The sequence below is a fragment of the Lactuca saligna genome, chromosome 9 (assembly GCF_052625555.1).
Source record: "Lactuca saligna cultivar CGN05327 chromosome 9, ASM5262555v1, whole genome shotgun sequence".
Taxonomy (NCBI): Eukaryota; Viridiplantae; Streptophyta; class Magnoliopsida; order Asterales; family Asteraceae; genus Lactuca; species Lactuca saligna.
In genome coordinates, this window is record NC_136425.1 from 6,402,123 (window position 1) to 6,413,803 (window position 11,681).

At 36.6% G+C, this 11,681-nt stretch overlaps 2 protein-coding genes across 4 annotated transcripts; both read left to right on the forward strand.

Annotated features, from left to right (window-relative positions):
- The first annotated feature begins 274 nt into the window (after positions 1–274).
- Positions 275–4,258, forward strand: LOC145014635 (peptidyl-prolyl cis-trans isomerase CYP63-like). Of its 3 annotated transcripts, none has more exons than XM_078973051.1 (14): positions 275–400; positions 912–1,007; positions 1,102–1,156; positions 1,254–1,342; positions 1,418–1,442; positions 1,548–1,586; positions 1,679–1,796; positions 1,884–2,044; positions 2,124–2,457; positions 2,548–2,654; positions 2,930–3,110; positions 3,184–3,453; positions 3,561–3,641; positions 3,730–4,258. In XM_078973051.1, the coding sequence occupies exons 2-14, from the start codon at positions 930–932 to the stop codon at positions 3,998–4,000; spliced, it is 1,809 nt and encodes a 602-aa protein (XP_078829177.1). In that variant the 5' UTR covers positions 275–400; positions 912–929; the 3' UTR covers positions 4,001–4,258. The 3 variants fall into 3 exon arrangements, with proteins under 3 accessions (XP_078829177.1, XP_078829178.1, XP_078829179.1); XM_078973052.1 differs by lacking the exon at positions 275–400 and adding an exon at positions 430–591; XM_078973053.1 differs by lacking the exons at positions 275–400; positions 912–1,007; positions 1,102–1,156 and having other exon boundaries at positions 1,252–1,342; positions 1,515–1,586.
- Positions 4,259–5,537: 1,279 nt separating this feature from the next.
- Positions 5,538–9,686, forward strand: CARB (carbamoyl phosphate synthetase B). Its single transcript, XM_078976291.1, has 4 exons — positions 5,538–7,016; positions 7,115–7,807; positions 7,899–9,414; positions 9,490–9,686. Exons 1-4 carry the CDS (start codon positions 5,685–5,687, stop codon positions 9,522–9,524), a joined length of 3,576 nt encoding a protein of 1,191 aa, XP_078832417.1. The 5' UTR covers positions 5,538–5,684; the 3' UTR covers positions 9,525–9,686.
- The last annotated feature ends 1,995 nt before the right edge of the window (positions 9,687–11,681 follow it).

Sequence of the window (11,681 nt, forward strand, 5' to 3'; positions counted from 1 at the left end):
GTTTTTTACAACCAAAAAAATTATAAAAAGTTTTATAAATTAGAAATCTTAACTTATTAAAATCTATTTTTAAAAAGGTTAATAAAAAGTTATTTTAAAAGTCATTATTATATTGCATTTTTTTGACTTACTAATTTTTTAAAAAAGCAATAAATTATTCCGTTGTAAAAAAAAATCAAATAAATCAATAAATCGTTTTAAATAAAATTCCAAACACCCTAAAAGCAAATTAATAGCAGGCAAAAGTTTTAAAAACTATTTTGCTATAAGTCATTTTATATTTTAATCCCAACCACACCCAAGTCACCGATTGCTAGTTTTCGGGTGGAGCAGTGACCATAGGCGAAAACAAGAGGAAAAATCACCAAGAATCTCTCCTGCTCGCCACCGCCGTCCGCCGGTGGGTTCTGTCTCTCTTAAAGTTCATCAGATTTTCGACCCACTCTTTACTCTCAGACTCTTGCTATTGCGTTCAATCTCAAATCGACGCATGCACTATTTACGGATGTCACCTCAAAGTTCTAATTAACCGATCGTATTTTCGTGTTCTATTTCACATTTGTAGTTTGTTCCTGAAATTTACATCTTAATGTGAGTTTTAGTAAACAAAATAATTTTTAAAAATTAGTGAGACTGCTTATTTGTTGATCTGGGGCTGCTAGGGTTTAGGGTTTTATCCATTAGTTAAAAGCATTTCTAATAGCATGGTAAATTGAAAGTTTCTTCGTGTAAACATGTGCATTTATGTAGCTGTAATCATTTTCCCATGTGTATTTTTTTAAATGATACGTCACTAGAGTATACGATCATATTATACCTTTTTGTAAATTCGAGGAGAGCGAGTTTAGACCTTCTCTCATTTACTTAATCTGAAGCTATATGCTCATGCTAATGGTACTTGTTCGTTTTAGGATCTGCTTTGAGAAGAGATGAGTAAGAAGAAAAACCCTAGTGTGTTCTTGGACTTATCAATAGAAGGAAGTCCTGCTGAAAGAATTGTCATCGAGGTATTTATGTAACTCTATATGTATTCATGTAACTTTATATCTCTACATTATGGAGTTAAGATACTAATGGAAAGTAACGACTTGAAATTTGCAGCTTTTTGCCGATATTGTCCCTAGAACAGCTGAGAATTTTCGAGCACTATGCACAGGTACTTGTAAACTCAAGGGCTTAATGAACCTTAGGCATCTGAAATACATACATACATACATATGCATTGTTTGTTACACTGTGAGTTAACTGTGTAGGGGAGAAGGGCATTGGAAGCGTTACTGGAAAACCATTGCACTACAAGGGAATTATATTCCATCGCATTATTAAAGGCTTCATGGCTCAAGTATGTTAATTGTTTATCTCTTATAAATTATAATAGCAACATAACTTTTGCATTTATTTTTTTCAATGTGTGTAGGGAGGCGATTTCTCAAAACAAAATGGTATGCATTTTCTTTAAATCATGTTCTTGACAGAGTGGAGAAGCTCTTTTTAACTTCCATCTGCATGCCCAGAGTTGTAAGGGGTGACGTTTTGATGGTTTGCAGGCACTGGTGGGGAAAGCATCTATGGAGGAAAGTTTGCAGGTATAAATTATAGTAATTGAAAACATGTTTCCTTATATGCAAGATTTATGACTTATCATTTAATGCTCTTTCTAATTCTTCTCTTTGTGCAGATGAGAACTTTAAGCTGGATCATAGCGGAGCTGGAATACTCTCAATGGCAAACGGTGGCCCAAATACAAATGGATCTCAGTTCTTTATACTCTTCAAGCGCCAACCCCATCTTGATGGGTAATTCATTGGCTTCTTGTTACAAGTTATATCTTATTTTATAATCCATTTTATTAACCCTAGCTTTGTTCACTGGTTATATGGCAGGAAACATGTTGTTTTTGGTAAGGTAACAAAGGGAATGGAGACAATTAAGAAGATTGAGCTGTTGGGAACAAGTGATGGAAAACCTTCTGGTGTGGTAAAAATTGTGGATTGTGGTGAAGTTATTGAAGATAAGAAGAACAATGTGGTGGAATCCGTAAAAGGTATTGCTATTTGCTATTGTTATTTATTAACCATTTATTTTATTTTATTATATAATTTATTGTTGCATTTTCTTTATAGGTAAAAAGAAAAAAACCGTGAAGAAAGATACTTCTTCTGATGACAGTTCTGATGGGCGAGTCAAAAAACGCCGTGGATCAACTATCAGGGAGAAATCGAGGAGACGAAGGAAGTACTCACCATCTGATTCTGATTCTGACTCCGAGTCTTATTCTTCGGAGAGTGATTCCGACTCCGATTCGGAGTCGGAAGCTGATTCCGATTCTTCAAGTTCATCTGCTGGTGGTAAAAGGAGGAAGAAGAGGTCAACAAAAAAAGAAGTCAAAGTCAAACAGCGTAAGAACAAACGGAAAGAAAAGAGACGGTTGCCTGGCAAAAGATCATCAAAGAGAAGGTCCAAATAGTTAGTTGCTTTTGATATACATACATACAACTTAATATAATATGATTGTCTTTGTAACTTGTAAAAGTGGACTTACTTTAGGAGCTCTGGGAGTTCAAGTGAAACAGAGAGTGGAAGTAGCAGTTCTGATGATGGAAAAGCAAATCGACGTGTTGCAAAGGCCAAAAACAGACCTCCAAGTACTTCTGGTATCCTTTTTTTTTTTTTCCCTTCTTTTTAATATAGGCATTGTAGTGTATTTTTACCTATAGTAACATTTAGTTACCAATAATAGCAATATGTCACTCGTGGTAGCAACGAACTTATATTTTCTTTACAGATAGTATTTGGTATTATTGGTAAAGAGATGTATGTAAGTAGGTTGCTGCTATGGGTAAAAAATAAAGCACAAAGCACATTTCAGTTTTCCGTAGTCAACTGTTAGTGAGATAGATGCTTACACATCTTGTTATGTAATATGTAGTGAGGAAAAGCTCACCAGATCTGTCACGAAAGGTGGAAATTAAGGATCAAAATTCAAAGAAAGCCTTGGAAGAGCGAGAGCTTGTTAAAAATGGAGCTGTGAAGGAGAAGGAGAAAGAAACTGTATCTAATAAGCCACCTGGCAAGCAAAGTCAAGATTCAGACGACTCGAGCAGATCCAGGTTTGAAGACACACACACTGACATACATTGATATTGTGTTGTGTGTGTGTTTATTGATGATTATTTTGTTTAGGAGCGGGCGAAGTGCTGCTGTAAGGAGAAGTGGAAGCCCAATCTCAAAAAGTCCTTCAGAAAATGAAAAAGGGTCTGGAGCTTGTGACAAGCATGAAAGAAGGCGTGAGGTATCGAGAAGCAGATCACCAAATGGAAATGGGACCCCAAAAAGAGTTAGAAAAGGACGCGGTTTCACCAAGGAATATTCCTTTGCACGAAGATACCGCACCCCCAGCCCCGACCGCTCCCCCCGCTACCCTCAGCCTCAAGGAAGGTATCATGATAATAGGTAATAAATCAACATTTTAATTATTTACCAAATATGACCCCTCCCCCCCTTTTTTTTTTTTTTTTCTAAAAAAAAATCTTGCTAATGATACCCATGAATTGTATCAGATATCCAAATTATAGAAGATATTCTGAGCGGTCCCCACCACGAAGAAACAGAAGTCCACCGAGAGGCAGGAGCCCTCCCAGGTTCTCTCTCTCTCTCTCTCTCTCTATCTATCTGTTAAAGTATTTTGTTTGATTTTAAAATGGAATTTACTAATTTGCCCTTTTGTAGGTATAGGAGAAGGAGTAGGAGCCAAAGCCCAGTTGAAAGGCGAGCAGATATAAGCGAAAAATTAAAGTCGCGGCTTGGACCTCGGGTGACATCACCCTCACCATCACACAAAGCCAAAAGGTCGGCTTCTCCGTCTCCAGGTAAGCATCAGCCTAAGAAAATGGTGTCTGTGGTTTCAAGCAGGTCAAGGTCAAGGTCAAGGTCAAGGTCAATCCCACCTGGTGCTGGTGCTCAAAGGGGTCTTGTTTCCTATGGTGATATTAGCCCCTAAAACTCATATGCTTTCACTATGTTATGTTGTCTAGTGTCTACAACTACCTTTTCTGTTCTTGGCCTTTTTGTTTTTTTTATTGTGATGGATTTTGCTGGAATCTCAACTTTCAAAACTAGGTGAATATGCTAATTTATGGTACAAGTCATTCTGTTACAAACTGATTCTTGATTTCGGAAAATGTATTTGTTGAAGTTGAACCGTTGTATGATTTATATGCATAATATATGCATGGTAACTTGGTAAGTTATGTTCTTATCTCATTCAGTGCAGTCTGGAATCTGGATCAATGATTCTAAACAGTTTTGTAATCACCACACTCTAGTAATGGTCATGAATTTTCTTTTATTTGTCATTTATATAAAATTGAGGTTTTTGTGTAGTACATTGATAATGATACGATGCTTTAAATAAAAAAGAATTCAAGTAAGGGTTAGAGTTGAATTTTGAATTTAGGCATTGAACTATTATAGTTGTGTTCGTTTAATTGTTTAGTCACTAATTTTGTTTATAATTTAAAAGATCCTCGAGCTTGTTTTTTTAGTCATTTAAGGTTTACACGTATTTTTTTTCTTTTACTATTTAATGGCATTGTATTTTTTTTTTCGCCAAAGTTTCTTAGATTTTTTTTGTTACAAATTGTTTTGACAACTTTACCTTTATTTATTTATTTTTTTGTTTTTTCACTTATGTTAGTTTAGAATAATATATTTAAGAATTGGAAGAGGACAAAAAGTATAACCTTTTGTGTGGCTTTTTGAAAGTGAGGAATTTAGTCAAGTAAATTTCTTACTCCAAAAAATTTACAGTATGTTAGTTTTTTTACGTGTTTTTTCAAATTGTGTTAGTTTTTTACATGTGTTTGCATAATTTTCGTAATTCATATTTTTTCTAAAACACACATCCATTCCCATCCACACCTCAGCCAACACCAACACTCATTGGTATATACTTTGAAATTTATTCTTATTTACACCGGGATTTTGAAGAAAAACCTCCCTCGTTGGGCTTTCAAAAAGTTACTTCACTGGATTCTACAATCAGATAACTTCTCAACCAGCATCATTTGAGCCTTGGATTGGACATGTGCACATTTGAACAATAGATTATACAAACATAACAATTATGAAATTCTACAATTAGCTCAAAATTTTGAAAAAGTACTCCGAAGTATACATTCTTACCTGAAATATATATATATATATATATATATATATATATATATATATATATATATATATATATATATATATATTTTCCGGAAATTTCTATGGTATATTTTTTTGTCAGAATAGTTTATTCCGAAAATAATACCTTTTGACAAAAAAATTATATGGGAATCACTTTTTGTGTGAAATAATCTATTTTAATACTTTTTGTTCGAAATTTTCGAATGACATAAATCTATAATAGACTTAAATACGATGTTTTTTTATATATATCTTAAGAAATAAAAAAACTTATTGTCATCTTATTACCTCCTTAAAATAGGTAATCATATTCCCCATTATCACTAGGATTTTTTTTGCGACAAACCCTAGTAAATATATGCGAAAGGGACGAGCACAACAGCAAATTGTGGGTAACGGAGAAAACGCCGTAAGGAAGAGGAGGCGTGACACATTTGGGCTAAAACCTATCTTCTTTGTCCCTTGCGCCGCTCTCGTCTTCCGTCGTTACCGATATGGCGGTTTGCTTCAACCCCTGCGAAAATATGCTCATTTCATCCACTAATACCGCCGCCGCCGCCGCCACTGCCACCACCTCCACCTCCGCTTTCATCTCCTCCAAACCAAAGTCTTTCCCTTTCTCCTTATTCTCACTAAAGAAGTCCAAAATCACCCACAATTTATCAGCACCTTCAACCCGCACACAAAACGCTTGTTCCATTGTCTGCAGCTCTACTAAGAGCAACCAACCAACTGAAACTCAAAAACCAAATGTCGGTAAGCGAACTGATATCAAAAAGATTATGATTCTTGGTGCTGGGCCTATTGTTATCGGCCAAGCTTGTGAATTTGATTATTCTGGTACCCAAGCTTGTAAAGCTTTAAGAGAGAATGGTTATGAAGTTGTTCTTATCAATTCAAACCCGGCTACTATCATGACCGACCCGGATATGGCTGACAGGACATACATTGAGCCGATGACTCCGGAGTTAGTCGAGCAGGTTATTGCAAAAGAACGACCAGACGCGATTTTGCCCACCATGGGTGGCCAAACCGCGCTTAATCTGGCGGTGGCGTTGGCTGAAAGCGGTGTGCTTGATAAGTACAATGTGGAGTTAATCGGAGCTAAACTTGAAGCTATCAAGAAAGCTGAAGATAGGGAATTGTTCAAGGAAGCCATGAAGAACATCGGCCTCAAAACTCCCCCATCTGGAATTGGTACTACCCTTCAAGAGTGTCTGCAAATCGCCAACACAATTGGTGAGTTCCCTTTGATTATTAGACCGGCTTTTACTTTAGGTGGTTCTGGTGGTGGAATTGCTTACAATAAACAAGAATTCGAGACGATTTGTAAGTCAGGACTTGCAGCCAGTGTCACATCACAAGTTCTTGTTGAGAAATCGTTGTTAGGATGGAAAGAATACGAGCTTGAGGTTATGAGGGATTTGGCAGATAACGTCGTTATTATATGTTCTATTGAAAACATCGATCCAATGGGTGTTCATACCGGGGATTCAATCACAGTTGCCCCTGCACAGACTCTGACAGATAAGGAGTACCAACGCCTTCGTGATTACTCCATCGCAATTATAAGGGAAATTGGAGTTGAATGTGGTGGTTCTAACGTCCAATTTGCTGTGAATCCTGAAGATGGCGAGGTTATGGTTATTGAAATGAACCCTAGAGTTTCAAGATCTTCTGCTTTAGCATCAAAAGCTACTGGTTTTCCTATTGCAAAGATGGCTGCTAAGTTATCTGTTGGTTATTCTTTAGATCAGATTCCAAATGATATCACAATGAAGACACCTGCTAGTTTTGAACCTTCAATCGATTATGTTGTCACAAAGGCAAGTCTTAGTTTATCCATTTTCAAACCGTCATCTTCTTTTCTTTCGTTTATTCATCACATAATCATTCTAACAGTATAAGTCATTGAATATAACAGATTCCGAGGTTTGCATTTGAGAAATTCCCAGGATCTCAACCGGTGTTGACAACACAGATGAAATCCGTAGGTGAATCAATGGCTGTAGGAAGAACATTCCAAGAATCTTTCCAGAAGGCAGTGAGATCACTTGAAACTGGATATTCGGGTTGGGGTTGTGCACCAATCAAAGAGCTGGATTGGGATTGGGACAAACTGAAATACAGTCTTCGTGTTCCAAATCCTGATCGAATCCATGCTGTATATGCTGCAATGAAACGAGGCATGAAAGTGGACGCCATTCATGAATTAAGTTTCATCGACAAATGGTTCCTCACACAACTTAAAGAATTGGTGGATGTCGAGCAATACATCATGTCAAAAACTTTATCGCAGCTTGACAAAGACGAGTTTTATGAAATCAAAAAAAGAGGGTTTAGCGATAAGCAGATATCATTTGCAACAAAATCAACAGAAAAAGAAGTTCGTGTGACACGTTTGTCTTTGGGAGTTGCTCCTGCTTACAAACGTGTTGACACCTGTGCTGCAGAGTTCGAGGCAGATACTCCTTATATGTATTCATCTTATGATTATGAATGTGAATCATCTCCAACTAAAAGAAAAAAAGTTTTAATCTTGGGTGGTGGACCCAATCGAATCGGTCAAGGGATTGAATTCGATTATTGCTGCTGTCATGCTTCATTCGCCCTTCAGGTTCGTAAATCGAAACATCCATTCATCACTATTTTATATATTTTTTTTATACTTTTAAATTTTTTAATCTTATCTTTGTTTGTAATTGTAGGAGGCTGGCTATGAAACGATCATGATGAATTCAAATCCCGAGACTGTATCAACCGATTATGATACGAGTGATCGGCTTTACTTTGAGCCACTCACGGTTGAAGATGTTCTTAATGTAATCGACATGGAACGTCCCGATGGAATCATAGTCCAATTCGGAGGTCAAACTCCATTGAAACTCGCTCTTCCAATTCAAAACTACCTGGATGAACACAAGCTTCCATCTTCTTCCAATTCCGGGTTCGTTCAAATCTGGGGGACATCACCCGATTCCATCGATGCAGCTGAGGATCGAGAGCGGTTCAATCTGATTCTAAACGAACTAAAAATCGAACAACCGAAAGGCGGAATCGCGAAAAGCGAAGCCGATGCTCTCGCAATCGCGTCGGAAATCGGGTATCCGGTTGTTGTCAGACCTTCATATGTGTTAGGAGGTCGAGCAATGGAGATCGTTTACAGTGACGAAAAGCTAATCAAGTACCTCGAAACCGCGGTTGAAGTGGATCCGGATCGACCCGTTTTGGTGGACCGGTACTTATCGGACGCGATCGAGATCGATATCGATTCCCTCGCGGATCTACACGGGAATGTCGTGATCGGTGGAATCATGGAACACATCGAGCAAGCCGGAGTCCATTCCGGTGATTCCGCTTGTATGATTCCGACCAAAACCGTTTCCGCTGCGAGTCTGGAAACAATCAGAACATGGACTACAAAATTAGCTAAACGGTTGAACGTTTGCGGGCTTATGAACTGTCAATACGCAATCACGAATTCCGGCGATGTTTTCTTGCTCGAAGCGAATCCACGGGCTTCCCGAACAGTCCCTTTCGTGTCAAAAGCGATCGGGAGGCCGTTAGCTAAATACGCTTCACTTGTAATGTCGGGGATTTCACTTCCTGATTTGGGTTTCACAAAAGAGGTTATACCAAAACATGTATCAGTGAAAGAAGCTGTTCTTCCGTTTGAGAAGTTTCAAGGGTGTGATGTGTTTTTAGGGCCTGAGATGCGTAGTACGGGTGAAGTGATGGGGATTGATACGGATTTTTCAATTGCTTTTGCTAAATCTCAGATAGCTGCGGGACAGAAGCTACCGGTTTCAGGGGCTGTGTTTTTGAGTTTGAATGATATGACGAAGCCTCATTTGGGGAAGATTGCTAGGGCTTTTTTGGGGATTGGGTTTACGATTGTTTCAACTTCTGGAACTGCTCATGTTCTTGAGATGGATGGGATTCCAGTTGAGAGGGTGTTGAAGTTGCATGAAGGGCGTCCACATGCAGGTGATATGGTTGCTAATGGACAGATTCAGTTGATGGTGATCACCAGTTCCAATGATGATCTTGATCAGATTGATGGGCGTCAGTTGAGGAGGATGGCTTTGGCTTACAAGATTCCGATCATAACCACCGTTTCTGGGGCTTTGGCTACTTGTGAGGCCATCAGAAGCATGAAAACCAAGAAGTTTAAAATGGTGGCTCTTCAGGATTATTTTGCTAAAGAGGAGGAACAACCCATTGGTAATATATAAATTATATATTATTACTTGATTTTTATTTTTTGGGATCTTTGTTTGATGTCATTATATGTTTCAGGTAAGAGTGCTGCAGCAATCTCGAGGGAGTTGTAGGTTTTTGCTGCCACTGATTTTGTTCTTTTAGTGTTTTCGTTGGTTTTATGTTTGTTTTTGATGATGATGTTATTTATGATCGGGATCTGTTAAATTTTCACCTTTTTTGTGTTGCTTGTTTTAATAAAACGAGACGTAATAAAGGTGGTGTTCTTATGTTAATGTGACACACGCTAACATGTACACTGCACAAAGATGGTTATGTCATATGTGTCTAGTTGATGTAGGCTTTAGAAGGAAATGTTAATTGCCAAAAATATTTGCATTTTGCATAATTTAGGGATGTCAACGGGCCGGAAGTAGCCTCTTCCGTTTCCCAGCTCCCCTAATTCCTTCATCACCCTGTTTTGTGGGCTTAAAATGCTCTTTTTTGGCTACAACAGAGTGGCTATTTTGCTTAATTTTAAAAGATTAATACGTAAAAGTAAAATAGACTTTTAGCAATTTAAAAATTTAAGTTTTTTTGGCAGAATTTTGCAGGCTCAAAATCATATGATATTAGTTGCTAGAAATCATGTTTTTGGCAGCTCGAAAACATTACAAATATAGAACACAACAAATTCAACTTTACAAAAAAAAAAGTACGATATGTTGAGAAGTACATAATCAGTTCACTACGTTATCAACATCTATTCTTCAACATTTGAGTGTCATACTGTCATATCCATAAACAATAATAATAAAATAAATACATGTCGATACTAGTTTAGGAGATACAAAATTTAGAAAGATATTATATTTTGTTACTCTATTTCTCCCTTTCTCTATTATTAGGCATATCATCATTATCAATAACACAACCTATAGAAAAAAAGTAAATAATGATGATATACAAAATATGTTAAAATGAACAAAACAAATAACAAGTAAAGTCATACATTAGCTTCAATTGTTTCCAAAAGAAGTTTGTTTGCGGACTCGTGATTCTACCATTTGTAGAAATAGAAGACCATGAAGCAACAATGTAGATAAGAATGGATAATATGTCTCTTGTAATCACACACAATGTAGGATATATAATCTCATTTAACTTCAGCCAATCTAACACATCAAATTCATGATTTCGGGTAAAGTGTTCTCCACTAAGTACCATTCTAATTCATTTTTTCAATAAAACAACGCTAGTAGAAGAATTTCATGAAAAGAAAGCATGCAATGACTTCATGTCAACTCCATGAGTTGCATTTTGACTAGAAGTGAGCATACTACTAATATATCATTCCTTGCTTGGCTCACAACTCTTGACCATACTACTAATATCATCATTCCTTGCTTGGCTCACAACTCTTGACTCATATTGTTGATGTATATCTTCACAAATATGACGTACATTTTGAAATTCATCTTTTGTTTCCTCTATTCCATAGATAAGAGGAAAGAAATATTCTAGGACAATCGATCCAATATTTATCAATTTTTTTTTTTTCAATTAAACTAGATTTATCCTATTTTTATACCTAACTATTTGTCACATATTTTAGGGAAAAACATGTTGGTCATTAGATATTTTGTTCACAAAAACAATTAGAGTTCTATGTTTGGGGTAATTTGCATGTTTGGTCCCTAATTTATTTATTTTACGTGGAAAGTCTCTACTGTTTGTTTTTGTTATGCGCTTGGTCACTGCTGTTTGTTTTTGTTACAAGCTCGGTCCACGTTTTACCTAAAAATACTATTATTTAAATAGCAAAAAATGGTGGGGTAGATAAGGTAAGGTTAGGAAGTGGGGTTGGGGTGTGTATTTAAATAAATTAAATAATCAAGGGCACAATAATCTTTTTAGATAAGACAGGGACTAAACGCATAACAAACACTAACATTAGGGAGCTTCAGAGTAAAAAAAAATTAGGGACCAAACACAAAAATTACCCAAAACAATAGGGACCATTTGTATAATTTACTCACATAATTATATGACAATATAGAAGATTTGTTTGTTAGAATGCTCATTTACCAAACCCACTCACTAGATTAGTTACTAACTAACAAGCGGTAAATACTTAGAATACAAGTGTGTTTTTACTTTCAAATGTTACTTTTTTTCCATAACCAATTTTCAAATGTTGTACAAAGTGTTCAAATGTCTTAAGTTTATTGAGTGTCATCATCTAAAAACCAACAATGCTACAAATTTATTAAATCCTCAACTAAAAGAAC